We start from the raw sequence: 19,417 nt of genomic DNA, 5'->3' as shown, positions 1-19,417 counted from the left end.
TTTTCAGTTCTGATTTCATTAATTTTGATACTGTCTCTGTGCCTTCTGGTTAGTCTGGCTAAGGGTTAATGTGTCTTGTTGATTTTTCTCAAAGAACCAGCTCCTGGTTTTGTTGATTCTTTGTATAGTTTCTACTTGGTTGATTTCAACCCTGAGTTTGATTATTTCCTGCCATCTACTTTTGGGTGCATTTGCTTCTTTTAGTTTTAGAGCTTTCATGTGTGCTGTCAAGCTGCTAGTGTAAGCTCTCTCCAGTTTCTTTTTGATGGCACTTAGAGGTATGAGTTTTTCTCTTAGCACTGCTTTCATTGTGTCCCACAAATTTTGTTACGATGTGTCTTCATTTTCATTAAATTCTAAACATGTCTTTAATTTTTTTTCTTTATTTCTTTCCTGACCAAGTTACCACTGAGTCAAGTGTTGTTGAGTTTCCATGTATATGTAGGTTTTCCATTGATTTTATCATTATTGAAGACCAGCCTTATTCTGTGGTGATCTGATAGGATGCAAGGGACTATTTCGTCTTCTTGTATCTGTTGAGGCCTGTTTTGTGACCAATTACATGGTCAGTTTTGGAGAAGGTATCATGAGGTGTTGAGAAGAAGGTATATTCTTTTGTTTTTGGATGAAATATTCTAATATCTATGTTTTATATATGTCTGCTAAATCCATTTGGTTCATAACTTCTGTTAGTTTCACAGTGTCTCTGTTTAGTTACTGTTACTATGATCTGTCCATTGCTGAGAGTGGGGTGTTGAAGTCTCCCACTATTATTGTGTGAGGTGCAATGTGTGCTTTGAGCTTTAGTAAAGTTTCTTTTATGATTGTGGGTGCCCTTGCATCTGGAGCATAGATGTTCATAATTGAGATTTCATCTTGGTTGATTTTTCCTTTGATGAATATGAAATGTGAAGTTATCTTTCTTGATAATTTTGGTTGAAAGTCGATTTTATTCGATACCAGAATGGCTACTTCAGCTTGTTTCTTGGGACCATTTGCTTGGAAAATTGTTTTCCAGCCTTTTATTCTGGGGTATTTTGTCTGTCTTTGTCACTGAGGTGCGTTTCCTGTATGCAGCTAAATGTTGGGTCTTTTTAAATTATCCAGTCCATTAGTCTATGCCTTTTTATTGGGGAATTGAGTCCATCAATGTTAAGAGATATTAAGGAGACGTGATTGTTGCTTCCTGTTATTTTTGTTATTAGAGGTCGAATTACATTTGTGTGGGTATCTTCTTTTTGGTTTGTTGGATTACTCTTTGGCTTTTTCTAGGGTATAATTTTCTTCCTTGTATTGGAGTTTTCCCTCTATTATCCTTTGTAGGGCTGGATTTATGGAAAGATACTGTGTAAATTTGGTTTTGTTGTGGAATATATTGGTTTCTCCATCTATGGTAATTGAGAGTTTTGCTGGGTATAGTCGCCTGGGCTGGCATTTGTGTTCTGTTAGGGTCTGTGTGACATCTGCTTTTATAGTCTTCGGTGAGAAGTCTGGTATAATTCTGATATGTCTTCCTTTATAAGTTACTTGACCTTTTTCCCTTATTGCTTTTAGTATTCTTTGTTTGTTTTGTGCATTTGGTGTTTTGATGATTATGTGACGGGAGGAATTTCTTTTCTGGTCTAGTCTATTTGGAGTTCTATAGGCTTCTTTATGTTCATAGGCATCTCTTTCTTTAGGTTAGGGAAGTTTTCTTCTATAATTTTGTTGAAGATATTACTGGATCTTTAAGTTGGGAATCTTCAATCTCTTCCGTACCTATTATCCTTGGGTTTGGCCTTCTCATTGTATCCTGGATTTCCTGGATGTTTTGGGTTAGGAGCTTTTTGCATTTTGCATTTTCTTTGACAGTTGTGTCAATGTTTTCTATGGTATCTTCTGCACCTGAGACTCTCTCTTCTATCTCTTGTGTTCTGTTGTTTATTCTTACATCCATGACTCCTGATATCTTTCCTAGGTTTTCTATCTCTTGGGTGTCTCCCCTTGTGATTTCTTTATTGTTTCTACTTCCATTTTTATGTTCTGAATCGTTTTGTTCAATTCCTTCTCCTGTTTGGTTGTGTTTTCTTGTAATTCTTGAAGGGATTTTTGTGTTTCCTTTTTAACAGCTTCTACCTGTTTACTTATATTTTTTTGAAGGAGTTATTTACATCCTTCTTAAAGTCCTTTATCATTATTATGAAAAGTGATTTTAAATCTGACTCTTGCTTTTCTTGTGTCATGGAGTATTCAGAACTTGCTATGGTGGGAAAACTAGGTTCTGATGATGCCAAGTAATCTTGGTTTCTGTTGTTTATGTTCTTGAGCTTGCCTTTTGCCATCTGGTTACCTCTAGTGCTACTTTACTGTCTCTCTCTACAGCTTGTCTGTCCCGTTGCCTTGGTTGTGTCAGAACTCCTCAGAGTCCAGCTTTCTCTGTGATCCTGAGATCCTGGGTGTGATAGTTTTTGGGAGTCAGGATGCTTCTGGGATATTGAAATCGTGGTGTGCCCCGCCTCCTGAGATCCTGTGATTATGTGATCCTATTATCTATCCTATGTACCTGTGCATGTTAGAGTTCCTGGGAGTCCAGCCTTCTCTGGCTTTTGGGACTGGGTGAAGAGATGGCACCCTATGACTGCTTTGGGCACTGGTGCAGACCATAAGAGTCCCACACCATTGGCTGTCAGGGAGTTCCTGGGTCCTAATTACTCCCTGTTTGGGGGTGGGGGTGTCATTGCCTACTAACCTAAGATCCTTGGCGTGTTAGAGCTCCTGGGAATCCAGCCTCCTCTTGGTGTTTTTGATTTGTTCATTCTTAATAGAGTTGTTATAAGGGTGATATATTAAAGATCAGAAATGTAGAGAATTCAGTGGTGTTTTAATGGTAGAAATACCCTTATATAATTTCTGATGAATTTTGAGATTGCTTTTGAGTCAATACTATCTTATAAATTACCTTTTCTCTATCCCGTCCCCCTCACACTTTATTGCTTTTTGGAAACAGAATCTTGCCACATAGCACAAGACAAGCACAGAACTTACTATGAGTCCAGATTAGCTCTGCACTCTCAATTGTCTTGTCTTGGCCTCCCAAGGGCTGGCTTTACAAGTCAGTGCCATTGTACTGGGCACTCATTAGCATTCAGTTTCATGAAGAGCTTCCAAAATTTTCTCTTGATTCCTGGTAGCATCTATGGGTTATCTAGTTTATCCAGTATTAGAGGCCTTTATTGCTGCATTAAATAATTGACAGTACTAAACTGTACTTTTAAAGTCTTTATTACATTTATTTAACTGGGAAGAGTCCACCTGTGGAGCCCAGAGGACAATTTGCAGGAATTCTCAATGTGTATTTAGTGACACATTTTTAAAAAATTGATTTGTAGGTTCAAATAAAAGATTGTTGAAAGAGTAAAAAAGTCTTATATTAAAGAAATAATGTATCTTAGAGATGATTGAGAAGGATATTTAAATTAGTTGATCGTTACACACACACACTTAAAGTTAAACTTTAGCCTTTTTAATAAAATACAAATAATGTAAGCAATGTTTGGTATAAAATATATGTTTATTAGTTGTTTATGCTAAGAATAGACTTTTAGATGCCAGCAGCAGTCTGAATAGTTTTCTTTATAATAATAATCTTTATTATCTAATTCAGTGGTTCTCAAGCTTCCTAATGCCGTGAATTTTTAATATACTTCTTTATGTTGTAGTGACCCCTATCCATAAAATCATTTTTGTTGCTACTTCATAGCTGTAGTTATGGTACTGAGCAGTGTCTTAGTTCCTAAGACAGTCTGAAATGTGTGTTTTCTGATGGTTGTGACCCACAGGTTGGGAAGTAGTGATGTAACTCATATTTCTCCTGTTTTTTTTTTCCTAAAAACAACTACCGTATTATGAGCACAGCAAATGTGAACATATTCATTTAATTTAAAATTGCTAATCATAATTAGTTAAGTGATTTTTTTTTTCTGGTTTTAGGAATTTTATAGTCAGTGGCAGAAAAGTGGCCAATTTTTTCTGGACTCAATAGCACATAATATAACCTGGGATCCTGCAGGTAAGGAAATTAACAAGAATAACTGGAACAAATGTCATTTAACTAATTAATTTTATTATTCTTCTGTATTTTATCTATGAGACAGTGGTGAATACAAAAATAAATAAAACAAATTGTGCCCTTTTATAATTTATATTGAAATGATGACAAATAAAAGCTCTAGTAAATGATAGAACATGATAAATGATACACAGAATACTTATTACTTTTGGGAAAAGATACTTCTCTCTCTGGAAAATAAGATTTCATTGACAAGATTTCATTGATCTGACTTTTTGATAGATTTTTTTTAACAATTAGTGTAGAATAGATAAAATTAATTCTGAGACAGTATTTTGTATTATGCTATGTATTTGCATTAAAAAAAATACATGACTTGGCACTAGAGAGGCTGGAGAGATGGCTACCAGTTAAGAGAACTGGTTGTTTTTCCAGATGATCCCAGTTCTATTCCAGCACCCACATAGTGGCTCACAATCATCTGTAACATCATTTTAAAGGATGTGCACAGACATACATGCAGACAGAAATACACATACAAAATAAAAATAAATATTTTATAGCATAAAGCAACACTAATTTTCCTGCTTGTGTTATGGGTCTGAATTGCTGTAGGGTTTGGTGAGGATGCCTGTTTCTTATCTGTGTATTATTACTCTAAGTAGCATGTAGAGGATCCAAGAATTTGCTTACATGGACCTTTGGCTAATTTTGTAGTATATTATCTTTCTTCATCATGTGGTCTGTCTCTCATGTGGTCTGTACAGCAGAGTAGTGTAATTACATGGCTGTTAAAATTTGAAAGTGAAAGTTTAAGCTACAAATACCCCCTAAAGCCTGGCCTTTCCTTACCAGAGGATCTTTGTTTGTTTGTTTCATTCTCTGTTCAAAGGAAGGTAGAGTCCAGGTAGTCAAGAGATAAGACAACCACATTCCATTCTTCTAAGATTATTTTGTAGGGGTCCTTGTACAGACTTTGTACAAGTTACAGTTAGTCCTTACAGCTCTAAAAAGCTCTGAATTTATAAGAAAACTAAAGTTCAAAGATTGTCCAACTCGATCCAATTTGCATGGCTAAGTAAATGAGTTAGATACAAGGATTTCTAAATTTCTGTCCTAAAGTTTGTGCTTTTTTCTAGACTAACACTTTTTTCTCATTTTTTTTATTTCTTTCACTTTCTTCACAATCCCCTCTTTTTCTACTCTTTTTTCTCCCACTCTTCCCTCCCTACTTTATTCCCACCTTCTTTCCTTCTTCCTTCTCCCTTCTTCCTCCCTTCCTTCCTTTTTTCTTCCCCTTTTCCTTCCTTCCTTCCTTCCTTCCTTCCTTCCTTCCTTCCTTCCTTCCTTCCTTTCTCCCCTCCCCTCCCCTCCCCTCCCCTCCCCTCCCCTCCCCTCCCCTCCCCTCCCCTCTCTTTCCTTCTTCATTGCATTTTATTAGGGTTTTATACAACATACTGAGTGAGAGGTTATTTTCAAGAGTATGGGCTCTCTCCCAGTGACTATAACACACAATAAAGTATCTTTTCTCTCTCAGGAATGAAAACCTGTAGATAGTCAGGCTTGGTAGTTTCTCATTGGCCCCTACCCCAGGTACCATTGTCTGTTTATAATCCTCAAGAGAAGGGTACAGATTCATAGGATCATTCTCTCCTGTAGTAGTAGGATATTGACAGATCCAAGCTCTTAAATTATTATTCTTTTGTTTTAATACATATATGTCTTTATCAAGATTACATTTCTTATTTATGTGTAGGTATGTATGGGTGTATACTTGCTCTGGTTCATATATGGGGTTCAGAGGACAGCTTGAAAAAGTTGGTTCTATCTTTCCATCATGAATATTCTGGGAATAGAACTCAAGTCTTTAGACTTGGAAGCAAATTCATTTAGATTGCAGTTTCTTTTTAGGTACTCTATTATAATTTATAATATTCTAAGAAATTATTACTTAGGATGACTAGAGAACACGTCAAAGTTCAGTTTTGACCACATTCCTTATTAATGATTTGCTTAAAACATCTCTTAAGACATATATAATAGTATATATCTCAACTCAGTGTTAACAACATACAATAAATTCTATTCATATATATGTATATTTCTTTAGGTAATCGTCTTTTAACTGGTTCCAGCTGTCTGCAGCTTTGGTGTAATATTAACTCAAGAAAGCAAACTGAAGATGAAAATCCAGATAAAACGGATCTAAACTTCGGAGATTGGATGTGCATTTGGCATTGCAAGTAAGTAATTGACTAGACAGTTTAACTGGTAAACCTGTCCTTTATTTTTTATTTTATTTTTTTTTATTTTATAAGTTGGGTATATATATATATGAGTTTTTTAGTCTAGTCACTGTGAACAGAGATTAGGGCCAAAGGTTACATTAAGTACATAAGTTGTCAGTGAAATGGCTTACTCCATAGATGCTTGCTACTAAGGCTGACAACCTAAGTCAGTCCCTGAACCCATGTGGAAGAAGAGGACTGAGTCTTTTAAGTTGTCCACACACCCATTTGTCATTTATGTCATGTTGTTGTTGGCTAAGAAAAATGGTATTTGAAAGTAGGGAAATAGATTTCTAAATATGACACCAAAGCTATAAAGTGAAAGAGGGAAAATTAATAGGTTTGACTATCCAAATAAAACATTTCTCTAATAAATAAAATATTGAGGGGAAATAGGTACAGTTCTGGAGTTAACACCTTCTTTTAAAAGTAAGATTAGTTAAAAAAGAATAGATCACTAGTTACACAGTGGTGAGTTATGAAGATGAAGAGAGACTTAAAAGTTGCAGTATATATAACTAATGGACATTTTAAGAAGCAATTAACTTATTTCTAAATAAAAAATGTGAAGTGTTCAGAAAGAAACATAGGAGTAATGTTTATTAATAGTGAGTGTTCAAAGTAAAAGATGAATTGTTGATAAGAACACTAAATTATTAATATTTTTTCTAGGAATTTTTAAATACCACCTAGGTTTAAATTTTGTATAGTTTGATTAGCATTTTCAGGTTTCTGCCATTCAACAGATATTTGTTGGTTGTATATCATGTTCCAGGTGTCTGTAAAATTATTTGAATGTTGCATTGTACAGTTAGGGGAAGTTCAGTGTTAGACAGGTAAACTGAAATAACAGGATGATAAATGGATTTCTTCTTACTCCATTTTATATGAAGTGATAGTAGAGTGTTATCAGGTACCAAATGATAATTTATATATATATATATATATATATATATATATATATATATATATATACATACACACACACACACACACACACACAAAAGACAGACCTATATACTAAATTTGCAGAAGAGGTGTCATAGGTATAAACATGTTAATATATGGAGGGAGACTAGAATTTTTTATTAATAATTTTTTTAAAAGACTGGGCTTTACTTTTGTGCTCTCTCTGCCTCATATTTGTAGATCAAGATATGAATTTTCAGCTGTTCTGGCTACCATGCCTTTGTTTTGCCATTTGCTTTTAAGTTATTGTAGAGAGGGTTGCTTATCCTTTCCTATAGGTGTATCCAAAGGTTTCCATGAAATAAACTGAGAACATAAAATATACTTTGTGCATTTGTAAGAAGGGAGGGAAGACTGTTAAGTTCAGAGAATGCAACAGTAACTTAGAATAGGCATGATAACTATTGATTTGATACAGTTTCTTATTTTAAGCAAGTAGAAAAGCCTGAGAACAGAAACTTAGGATGACTAGAGAACACGTCAAAGTTCAGTTTTGACCACAGTCCTTATTAATGATTTGCTTAAAACACCTCTTAAGACATTTTTTAGATGAATAAGAATTTTGAAGACAAAAGTAAGCAAGGTAAGTGAAAGAGAACTGAAGGTCACATTAGAGAACCAAGCTGAAAGAAATGAGTGTCATCAAGGACAAGTTCCCTGTGTCTGAGAGTTTAACTTGTGGCTAGAGTGATACGAGCAGGGCGCAGAGTGATAGAAGGGGATTGTTTATACATCACCATGAGGTCACTTGGGGAAAAGAGAAATATCTTGCTGTTGCTCAGGCTGATCTTGTTTACTAAAGTGATCCTCCAGCCTCAGTCTCCTCAGTAGCTGGAAGTATTAACTTTGCTGCTGTCCTAGTTACTTTTCTGTTGCTGTGACAAAACACCATGACCAAGGCAATTTATAAAAGATCACACCTCCTAATCCTTCACAGTCAGTTCCACCAACTAGTGACCAAGTAGTCAAACATGACCTATGGGAGCCATTATTACTCAAACATCATGCCCAGGTGGCTTGGTATTTATTGTTTACTGTGAAGGAATCAGTAAACTTAGGAGAGATTGAATAGGAATACTGATTTTTGCTTTGCTTTTAAAAAGAGTAGTTGTTGTTTTAAGAAAAGGCAAGGGCCTTGATATGCTGGCCCCAAACTCACAACCCTACTGCCTCAGTCTCCCAAGTGCTTGCTATGAAATACAATGCAGCAGTGGGAGGGGAACATAGCTGGCCTTGAGAAATCACTCCAAGTCTTAGACCTGGTATAAGGGAAGTTTATTTGGGAGAAGGGAGAGGAGTGAGGACCTGGAGAAGGGGCAGAGGCAGACAAATGGGAGCAGAGCCATGAGGGCAGAGAAGGGGCAGACAGAAGGACAGAAAGGAGGGAGAGGGGAGGGAGCTGGGGTGAAGAGCAGTTCTGTAGACCACACCTGGGGGTGGCAATAATAATAGTGGGTGATGACATAAGCCAATGCTAGGTTCCTGGGAGGAGCAAATTACCTGTAAGCCAACAGTGCTGGGACTACAGGCATGCACAACTGCTCATGGCACAGTTTTATAATTTAGTTTAGGAATACCCCAGGATTAACCAGATGAGTGAACAAGCTGGGGAGATGGCTAAGCTGAGTAAATGTTTACTATGCATGTATGAGGAACTGAATTTGGAATCCCTACATCCGCATAAAAGACAGATAGAAGGTTTATTGTTTGTTTGTTTTGTTTTTAACAGTTATTATTTGTGTGATTCTTAGGAAACATTTTATAAATGGTTTTTTAGACAGGTCCTCACCATTACAGCCCTGGCTTACCTGAAGTAGTCACAGTGTAGGCCAAGTTGGTTTCAAAGTTGGTTGCAGTATTCTTAATTCTGCCTTTTGAATGCTAGAAATTTCTGCATTTGCATGACTTAGAAATCTATATTTAAAGTTTTTCTTAGCAATTACTTTTTTTTTTTTTTTGGAATATTCTAAAAGTTAAGTATGAGGAGAAAGTCTCTAGTAAAGCATGTACTTAGCAGATACAGGCCCTTGAGTTCATCCCAAATACCAAAAAAAGGGAAAAAACAAAACAAAATTTCTCAGCAGCAACAACAAAACCCCGTGTGAACCTTTAGAGTTACTAGTAGTACTCTGTACTTTCAGCTGTGTAGTAGAAACAGGAAGCCTGCTTAACCTGGTGTTTAACATAACCTGAGCTGCAGTGCAAGACCCATCTCAGACGGGGAGAAAGTGAATGTGAACTGCTACCCAGAATTCTGTAATCATGAGAAATTGCTGGAGTTTACTTTGGAAAGAACTGGTTATTTTGGGCCTAGTTTCCTTGGTGATTATCTCTTACCTTTTTAATTTATAGAACTGCTTCCCAGGTCCACCTAATGAAATTTTCACCAGATGGAGAATTTTTCGCCACTGCTGGAAAGGTAAATTTTGAAAATATTGTTGTCAAACTGTGTGTCTGGTCTGTGTGCGTGTGTGTGTGTGTGTGTGTGTGTGTGTGTGTGTGTGTGTGTGCGCGCGCGCGCGCGGGTGCGAGTGGGTGTGGGTGCGTGCGCGCCCACACGCCCACTCACTCACACTACATGTGCAGGTTTGTGCACACAGAACAAAGGCCAGAAATCAAGGAGTGTCTTTCATGATCAATCTCCACCTTGGTTCTTTGAGGTTTTGGGGGTTTTTTTGGGGGTTTTTTTTTTGAGACTGTTTTTTTACTGATCTGGATGTCAGTGTACCTTAGATTGGCTGTCCAGAAAGCCTCCAGGTCTCCTGTCTCTGACTTATCAATACCAAAGTTACAGGCAAGCCCAGTGGCACCTGACCGTTTTGTATGGGTCCTGTAGAATCAAACTCGGGTTTACTTGCTTTTTGAGCATACACTCTGTTGAGCTATCTCCAGCTTCCTGTAATTTATTTTTGAACCACATGAACACTAACATACTTATTCCATTATTTACTTATCTTGAAACTCTTAATTTCTATAAAAAATTAGATAGAAAAAGTCTAAGTATAATGTAAAAAACAATAGATGGAAACAACCTAGATTTAGAGACAGATCTAAGTATAAATATACATTTACCAGTTTCCTCTTAGACAAGTCATTGATATCTCTGGCCTTTCTTTTCTGATGGGGATAACAATACCCACTTCAGAGGTCCTTAATCATAGGGATAATTAAAAGCAGTGGGTATGAGATGACAGGGTAAGTACCTTGCATGTAGGGTATAATCAGTGAGTAAAAGCAGGTTTATTACCTTTTAGTTAAAATATATGTCTGACTTGGTTTAAAATATAAGACTTTTAAAAAGGCTCATTAGAGAGAAATTGGGGACCAGTTTTTTTGTTTGTTTTGTTTGTGAACATATTTTTGTTACTGTCGGTTCATTTCATATTTTCTTGAAATTATTTTTTTTTCAATTACTGCTATACAAAAGCAGATCTTAAACCACTAGTCTAAAATTAAGTTTTCATGGCATAAAGCCTTCTGGAAATAGTATGAGATATTCTTAAGACCCATAAAACTTTAGTTATTTACTAATTTAGTAGTTTTTTTTGAGATAAGGTCTTACTATGAACCTTGGTTACAAAACACTGTGTAGACTAGGATATCCTTAAGCTCAAAGAGATACCTCTGCCTGTGCCTAGTATTGAGATTAAAGGAATGCACCACCATGCCTTGAAATTGTTCTCTTTTTTTAAGGAGTGAGGTTGGAGGTGTTTATTCTGACTGAAGTTCAAAAATGGAGCCTAATATTAATTTCTTTGTATTTTCCAAGTTAAGTACAAATGAGGATGGGCATACTTACAGTACTTGATTTTTAACATTTTGTGTGTCTGTGTATGGGTATGTGTGGCTGAATCTATCTGTCTTGTCTGTATGCATGCATGTAGAGGACAGTTTGACAGAGTTGTTTCTCTTTTACCATGTGGTTCTGGAGTTGTCAGGCTTTTTAGAAATGCCCTAAATAAAATAGTTATGCAGTATTAGTTATTAAATGATTTTCATTTTCAATATTTTCTTAAAAATGGGTAATTCATGAACTGCCTTGCCATTTATTTCAGTTACCTAGAGTCTCTATAATTTAGTGGTAGTATTGCTTTCTTTCTGTTTGCTTGTTTTGGTTTTGTTTGCCTTAAGACATGGTCTTACTATGTTACCTTGGCAGGCCTGAAGCTCACTATGTAGCTCACAGACAGCTCTTTTTCTGCCTCTCCCAGGATTAGAAGGGTATGCCATCAGTGCCAGCTAGTATTGCACTCTTACTTGAATTTTTGGCTTAAAAGAGGAAAAAAAAAACCCTTAATTTCATTTTTTTCTGAATAATGTTTGTGGTTATATGGTCACTGGATGCCTTTTGGTTTTTTCTCCTTAGGATGATTGTCTTCTAAAAGTATGGTATAATGTAGAAAACTGGCGACCAGCTGTTACCTCTCCAGATAAAAATTCAGAAAAACAATCCCAAGGAGAAATTGATTTTTCTTTTGTGTATCTGGCCCATCCACGAGCTGTAAATGGATTTTCCTGGCGTAAAACAAGCAAATATATGCCGAGGTCAGTGTTTTCACTGTGTATTAGAGAACGTCACTGGCTTTAACTAGTTGTCTTACTTTGAACGTTGGAAGATTATTCTGACAGTTGGTTGTGCCAGGCTGCACATGTCTGGATATGGGTCAAGTATGACTCATGCTTAGCATAAAAGCCTCAAACTTGAACTTGAGACCAAGAGAATTTATTTCCATATCAGATGTCTCTGCCATGCAGTTCTACATATTTTCTTTTTCTTGTTTTGTGTTTTATTGTATATCTTACACAGATTGCTGTTTGTGTAGACTTTTTGACAGTTACCATGCTCATTTGTACTTGGCAGTTGAGTCCTCTGGAATCCTTTTCTAAAACAAACAAACCAACAAACAAACATCTTTGAGGAAAATAAGTTAATTCTTTAAATTATCTTGCCTTGATTTGAGTATTAGTTTAACCCATAGAAGCTCAGTTTAACTTATATGGGCTCAAAAATGTGTGTGTGTATTTTTTCTTTTCTGTAATCCTCGAAAAACTTACATAGCATAGAATTATGTCTTTGTTCGGGAAGTTACGTACGTAGATTTAGTAAGTATATCTACACATCTGTCTTGTACTGCATGGCAGTGCAGATTTGGTTGTATATCTCACATTTTTGGTTCCGTTGAGTTTCAATATTTGAGATGTTCATGTAGAACTGTGGTGATATACCCACATTATTTGCTGATTTTATTCCTTTGGACCAACAGGATGATTGTCCTAATCCTAGCCCTCCCATCCAAGTTTAGTGTAGAAGAGAAACTAGGAAAAGTACTTTTCTGTTTTTATTTTGGGGCAGAGTCTTTAAGCTAAGAAAGAGTGATCTGAGTGATCAGTATTGCCAGCCGAAGGAACCATATCTCAGATTCACTTAAGTTCTAGTTCTCTTTAAAATGTGTTTTGAATAAAATGATCTTATTACATATGTTAATTCTTATTTTAAAAGTTATAAATGACTCCAGCTTGATCATCACAAATTTTTCTTTTAAACCTATCTGAAGAGTAGTATTTTATAGAAATTAATTTCTTCTGATATATAATAAATGAACATACTCATTGCCATCAAAATACTAAGCAGGCTTATGCATTACTGAAGTTTTGTGGAATGATTTAGCTTACTTAAGTTTTGATGAAGCTGATCACAATGAAGACTGAAGCAGGTGGCAAGTGGCTAAAACTGGGACATTTAGGGGTTCCTGCAAATAACAATGAAGCAATAGTTACTCTCCTACCTTTGGGCTATTTTATTAAGTTATTCTCTCTCTCTCTCTCTCTCTCTCTCTCTCTCTCTCTCTCTCTCTCTCTCTCGTGGCTTTGAAGATCAAACTTAGGATATATATACTCTTAAGAAGTAGAAGTAGGAGGATCATAGGCTCAAAGTCATTCTTGCTATAGAGTACATGGTCAGCCTGGGATACCTGAAACTTTATTTTTTAAAAAAAGTTGAATGCAGAGAGTCTGTTGAATTGAGAAAGAACAGTAGACATGTTTGTGTAGTAAGCATATTCTTTACTATTTAAAAAGTGATGAATATGGATCAGGTTGGAAGGTTTGGTGATATCCTGTAGGAACCTCTAAAAGTTGGTTGAAGATAACAAGTTGCAAAACCATCTTAACTTATTGTTTCATCAGTATAGGACAAATGTTGGAGACATGTAATCTATCAGAGTTGCTTTCTGTGAGGTTAAATATACTGGGGTTTTTTTGTATGCTGTATGTACTCTGTCTCAATATGATAGACTAGTGGTTCTCAACCTATGGTTTATGACCCATATGTGGAAGAGGAGCAAAGGACCCTTCTACAGGGGTTGCCTAAGACCATTGGAAAACACAGATCTTTACAGTATGATTCATAACGGTTGCAGAATTGCAGTGATGAAGTAGCAATGAAAATAATTTTTATGGTTGGGTTCAGCACAACATGAGGAACTGTATTAAAGGGTTGCAACATTAGGAAGGTTGAGAACCACTGTGAGAGACCATTGAGGGAATAATAAACATTGTAGAAGTGAGGAAGGGGAGCTCCAGTCTGTTAGTAGGAAGTACTTAGAGAACATTTTAACTAACAAGGGAGCCAGGGAGACACTGACAAAGAAATGCAGTCTCTCTATACCCTTTGTATATTACCTGCCAGTTTTTCATATTGACTATAGATATCCTGAGGAGTTACTTGAAGCTATATACATGTATTAAGATTATTGCACTCTGTTGCTTTTGAGTTGGTGTCTCTTTTGACTTGTTTTTATTTCTCTTAATTTTTGTTTCATCTGATTGCTATCTAGTTCTTTAGTTACTGCCGGCTACTCTTCCTTTGTAAGCGTTTCTATTCTGCTAGTTAGTCACTGAGAATATGCACTTTTGGCATTGTCTTTTGATTTATTTTCTTGTTAAATTTGCTTACTTTTAATTTTCTTGCTATGGTCTGTATGTATGTGAATACATTAGAGAGAGGAAATAAGTATAGGCAAGGGATAGAAGAAAGGAAGGGGAAATGCAAGGGATGGATGAATGTTAACAGTGATGAGGAGTGAGAACCAAGAGGTTCAGGAAGAAATCAAAAGAGGGCATTGTAGAAGGAGAGGCGAGGGCAGATGGAGGGGAGATGAAAACAAAACATGGCCCAGAGAGGCTGAGAGTAGAGGGTTGTGTCAGACGGCAGAGAAAGGGAGGAATGCAGAAGTATTGGAGAAGAGGAGTAGACAGAAATGTGGGTGAAGAGGACTAGATGGGAGAGGTGAGAGAATGCACGGGGAAGGTGAAGTTGACAGAATAATTGAGGCAAAACATTGATGTTGCTCTTTTTCTGTGGTGCTGGTTCTTTTTAATCACATAGAGATGAATAAGGCGGTTGCTGTAGAATATTTTTATTTCATTGCTCTTAGCTTTTCTCCTTTCTGTTTTGGTTTTACTGACTTCCGTCTCTCCCTCCTTCCATTCATCCCTCCTATTTCCCTCCTGCTTTCCTTTCTTCCTTTAATTTGCTGATAAAATTATCTGATAGAAGATTTCTTTGTTGGTAATAGCTGTATATACTTTTTATTTTGAGGCTGTCATAAAAGGAAACAACTGAAAGTCCAGAATTGCTAAGGATGGCTGTGGTTTGTTCAGGTCTATCATGAATTCTCTTGAACATCACTGCGTTGGGCCTAGGTAGGCTAGGAGACAATAAGTATGATATGCTTATGTCAGTTTCTTAATGACTTTGCAGAAAGTAGAACTTGAACATTAAGAAATAGTTAAAAATAATGGTCATTTATTGAATAAATAGAGAAGTTTTATTAGGAATGTTGTGTTTATCAACTGAGGAATTAAGGCTTGATCTAAGTCATTGCTAAATCTTTAGATATAATAAAAATCTTAAGATTATTGTAACAGCCGGGTGGTGGTGGCGCATGCCTTTAATCCCAGCACTTGGGGGGCAGAGGCAGGCGGATTTCTGAGTTCGAGGCCAGCCTGGTCTACTGAGTGAGTTCCAGGACAGCCAAGGCTATACAGAGAAACCCTGTCTCGAAAAACCAAAAAAAAAAAAAAAAAAAAAAAAAAAAAAAGATTATTGTAGCAAAGATGATTTTCTTCTAGACAGAAGAAATAGGTTGATAAACATTTTCTGTTATGACTTCAATATATATATATATATATATATATATATATATATATATGTTCTCTTCACTATTTTTTAAGTTTTTCTATGTATGGTAGTTTTATTTTCATGTATGCCTCTACAGTGAGTGCCCTTGGAAACCAGAAGAGGGTGTTGAGTTTTCTGGAACTGAGATAAAAGGACCAGGAATCAAATCCTGGTCTTCAAGAGGAGTGGCCATCTGACTCCTAAATATCTCTTTGGCTCTCTTGTTAATATTAGTTATATGTTTAAATATGTATAGAAACACTGCAGAATGTTTATTATGTATTATATATTAGTATTGTCTCTAAAATATTTTTATTCTTCAGGGCTTCTGTATGTAATGTACTATTGACTTGCTGTAAAGATAATGTATGTCGTCTTTGGGTACAAACATTTTTACCAAATGATTGCTTGCTGTATGGAAATGACTGCAACCACTGGTGTGAACCAATTAGTTTAACAAATAATTTCAAGAGGAATGCTTCCAGTAAAGACCGAGTTCAAAGTGCTCTAGAAGTAAGTGTTTTTATTATGTGTTTCCTACAGATTTTAAAACCTTTGTATACAGTATATTTTTTTTTTCTTTTTGGTTATACAATAAAATAAGGAGTATATCTTAGGAAAACAATTTCAGAAATGTTTCTTTTATCTAACTAAAGAAAATACATTTAAGTAATTTTTGTAACTTATAAGCTATCTTTAATTATGAGGTTAATCTTAGCTTAACCAGTTACAAAATGATGGTAACAATTGAGTTGGCAAATGAAAAATCTGAGAATTCAAAGATTTGACTATAAAAATATATTTTCTCTTGGACCATAAGGTAGATTTGTTTTTTATATTCTGCTGTACCATTTGTTATCTTTAGACCCACCAAAACCCATCTCTATTTTACAAGCATTGATGATAAAACTTATTTTTTGATGTTTGGGCTTATTGAATGTAGAACAAATTTTACTCTTTTGAAACAAAGTCTTACATTGTAGCTCCAGGCTGATATCAGTTTCATGCCAATCATCCTGTTTCTGTCTCTTGTATTCTGGGATTACAAGTGTAGAAAACCATTTCTGATTGCGAACAGAATAGAAGTAGTGACTTAATATTTTCTTTCTTTTTCTTTTTGGTTTTACTTTTGCTTGTTTCATAGCAGGGCTTCTCTGTGTAGCCTTGGTTATCCTGGAACTCTCTCTGTAGACCAGGCTAGCTTAAACTTGGAGATCCTCCTGGTTCTGCCTCTGCCTCCTGAGTGCTGAGATTAAAGGCATGCATCACCACACTGGCTTCTTATTCTTTTCTTAATATTAAAACATGAAGTGGCTTAAAAATGATTTGTCTTTAACTTGTGTAGTATAGAACAACTTTTGTTTTTCTCTTTTGGTGTTTGAACAGGGTCTCACTATGTAGCTCTAGCTATCCTGGAACTCATTATATAGACTAGATGGACTGGAAGTCATAGAGAGGATGGCTCAGAATATAATCAAAATGTGTGGCATGTACAGTAGCTTTGTATATTAATCACATAACAAAATGTGTTAGACTAGGAATCTGTGTTCTACTCTGATTCTTACTAGTTTGATAACCTTAATCAGGTTCTATATGAATTATTTCATGCTATGAAATATTAAAATAGCAATGTTTAAATTGGATGCCATATGAGATCAGATAAAATGATCTCTGAAAAATGATGCTTTTTAAAAAATTGGATAACTTGGTGTATCGTGGTAATATCATTCATAGTTTCAGGGAGCAAGTTGTGGGCAAAGACAACAAGCAGACAGATCTTGGTTGGTACTTTGTTTTATTTTTGGAGAAAAGGCTTCATTATTTAGAATTGGCTACCTCATTGTATAGACCAGGCTAGCTTAGAACTCAGTCAGAGGTCTTCTTACCTTTCTCCCAGGTACTAAGATTGAAATGTTCACCACTATGCCCATTTCATTGATTTTGTATGTGTGTGTGTTTTTGATTTTTTATTTTGATATTTTTTTTGTTTTGTTTTTTGTTATGTTTGGTTTTTTTTTTTTTTTTTTTTTTTTTTACTTTTAAGTTCTTGAAATTGATTTTAGATGTTGAAAAGCAAATGTGAAAAAGGTAGGCCAGATACTTATTCTTCAAGATTCAAATTTGATATAAAAAATGGAGAGGTTCTTTTACATATATAATTACATAAAATAGCATTTTTATTCATTCTGAAAATCATAATATAGCAGTCATTTTTCTTTATACAGGTAAATCTGAGGCCTTTCCGTAGAGGTCGGAGTAGATCACTTGCTCTTGTAGCACATACTGGCTATCTGCCACATCAGCAGGATCCTCACCATGTCCACAGGAACACGCCACTGCATGCCAATGCACTTTGTCACTTTCATATTGCAGCCAGCATCAACCCAGCCACAGGTAATTAACTACCACACCATCTGGAGAATTCACCATCCTGTGAATTTAGTACTTATCACTTCAATAAATATTTCCTGTGAGTATAAAAACAGGGGCCACAGATGATGCATTTAAAGTAGTATCTCAAAGTGTTTTTTTTTTAAAAAAGGTAATACTTGCACATAATTAACACCACCTGTATGGAAGGTGGGAAATAAATGACTCCCTTGACCTTTGCAATTTAGTCCCTTTCTCTAGAACAAAAGCAGGTATTTTTTTTTTATATCTTGTAGAATATAGTCCCTCCTCTTTTCCTGTCTTTTTTTCTTTACTCTCCCCCACACTTCCCTCTTTTTAGACAGAGTCTCATTATATAGCCAAGGCTGGCCTTAAAATTATAGAATATTCTTAAACATCAATTAAGCAGAACAAATTTCCATGGAGCTGAAATTGCAGTATTGTATTTTCAAGGAAATATAACAATGGAATTACCAGTTAATTACTTGAATAGAATTCTGTCTACCAGAGTGAGCTCTGCTAAGTCAAAGTATAGAAATATTTGGTTGACTGTAATCTTAGTTGTAAAAGTATCTATGAGCCAAGAAAAATATATCAGAATATTGAATCATCTTTATTATAAAGTTATTTAGATTTGGGAAAGATCACCTTTATCAAATATATAATATTAACAGTGCTTATAAAACAGTTACCTATAAAGTCAGTAGCATAGTTTTGATGGCCCCTGTTCAGTAAAGGACAGTATTAGGTTGCAGTGTAGCTCAGTGGTAAAGTGATTTTCTAGCATGAATGAGGCCCTTGATTTGATTTGCAGCATCTCAGAAAAAAATGAAATAAATTTAAAAAGCAACAATATTACAAGAATAAAGAAAGCCCGAATTCTCACTTTAAAGAAAAAAAAGCCTAAGAGATTATTGAGAGAAGAGCCCTGGTATCTCCTTGACAAGCTTCCAATAAGGAAAACTAAAGCTTTCTTCTTCTTCTTCTTCTTCTTCTTCTTCTTCTTCTTCTTCTTCTTCTTCTTCTTCTTCTTCTTCTTCTTCTTCTTCTTCTTTTTCTTCTTCTTCTTCTTTTTTTTTTTTTTTTTTTTTTTTTGGTTTTTCGAGACAGGGTTTCTCTGTATAGCCTTGGCTGTCCTGGAACTCACTCTGGAGACCAGGCTGGCCTCGAACTCAGAAATCCACCTGCCTCTGCCTCCTAAAGCTTTCTTAAAAAAAAAAAAGAAAGAAAATAGCTTTGATACAGGTTAATGATCAAAGAAAACATTCACTCAAGTTTGGGTTTAAATTGCTTGATCTTGTGATCTTAGGGTATGGTTACAAGTTTTGGTGTACAACATGAAAAGACAGGGTTAGGAACAAAGAATAAATGATCTTATATGAGTATAAGAATATAGAATAGATGATTAGCCAATTTAGCTAAATAAGGCTTCAGAGAATGAAATGTAAGATAAATGATTTTTTCTTGATAAATATAAATTGTGTCAGCTAGCATAGAGAGAAATTAGCTGTAATAGACTTGTTTTGCTTGAACTTTGAA

The 19,417-nt window shown here is 35.5% G+C and overlaps 1 protein-coding gene across 5 annotated transcripts in view; it reads left to right on the top strand.

Moving 5' to 3' along the window:
- Dmxl1 (Dmx like 1) overlaps nt 1-19,417 on the top strand; it is a 148,039-nt gene that overhangs the window by 18,040 nt on the left and 110,582 nt on the right. For all 5 annotated transcript variants that reach the window (XM_034517962.2, XM_076912661.1, XM_076912660.1 and 2 more), the window contains exons 4-9: nt 3,970-4,048; nt 6,159-6,291; nt 9,658-9,724; nt 11,672-11,850; nt 15,811-16,000; nt 17,713-17,881. In XM_034517962.2, coding sequence (XP_034373853.1) covers nt 3,970-4,048; nt 6,159-6,291; nt 9,658-9,724; nt 11,672-11,850; nt 15,811-16,000; nt 17,713-17,881 — 817 coding nt within the window. The remainder of the gene's footprint in view (nt 1-3,969; nt 4,049-6,158; nt 6,292-9,657; nt 9,725-11,671; nt 11,851-15,810; nt 16,001-17,712; nt 17,882-19,417) is intronic.

This window comes from Arvicanthis niloticus, chromosome 14 (genome assembly GCF_011762505.2).
Source record: "Arvicanthis niloticus isolate mArvNil1 chromosome 14, mArvNil1.pat.X, whole genome shotgun sequence".
NCBI classification, from domain to species: domain Eukaryota; kingdom Metazoa; phylum Chordata; class Mammalia; order Rodentia; family Muridae; genus Arvicanthis; species Arvicanthis niloticus.
Note: the sequence above shows the minus strand (reverse complement) of the source record. Positions and strands in the feature narration are given on the sequence as shown.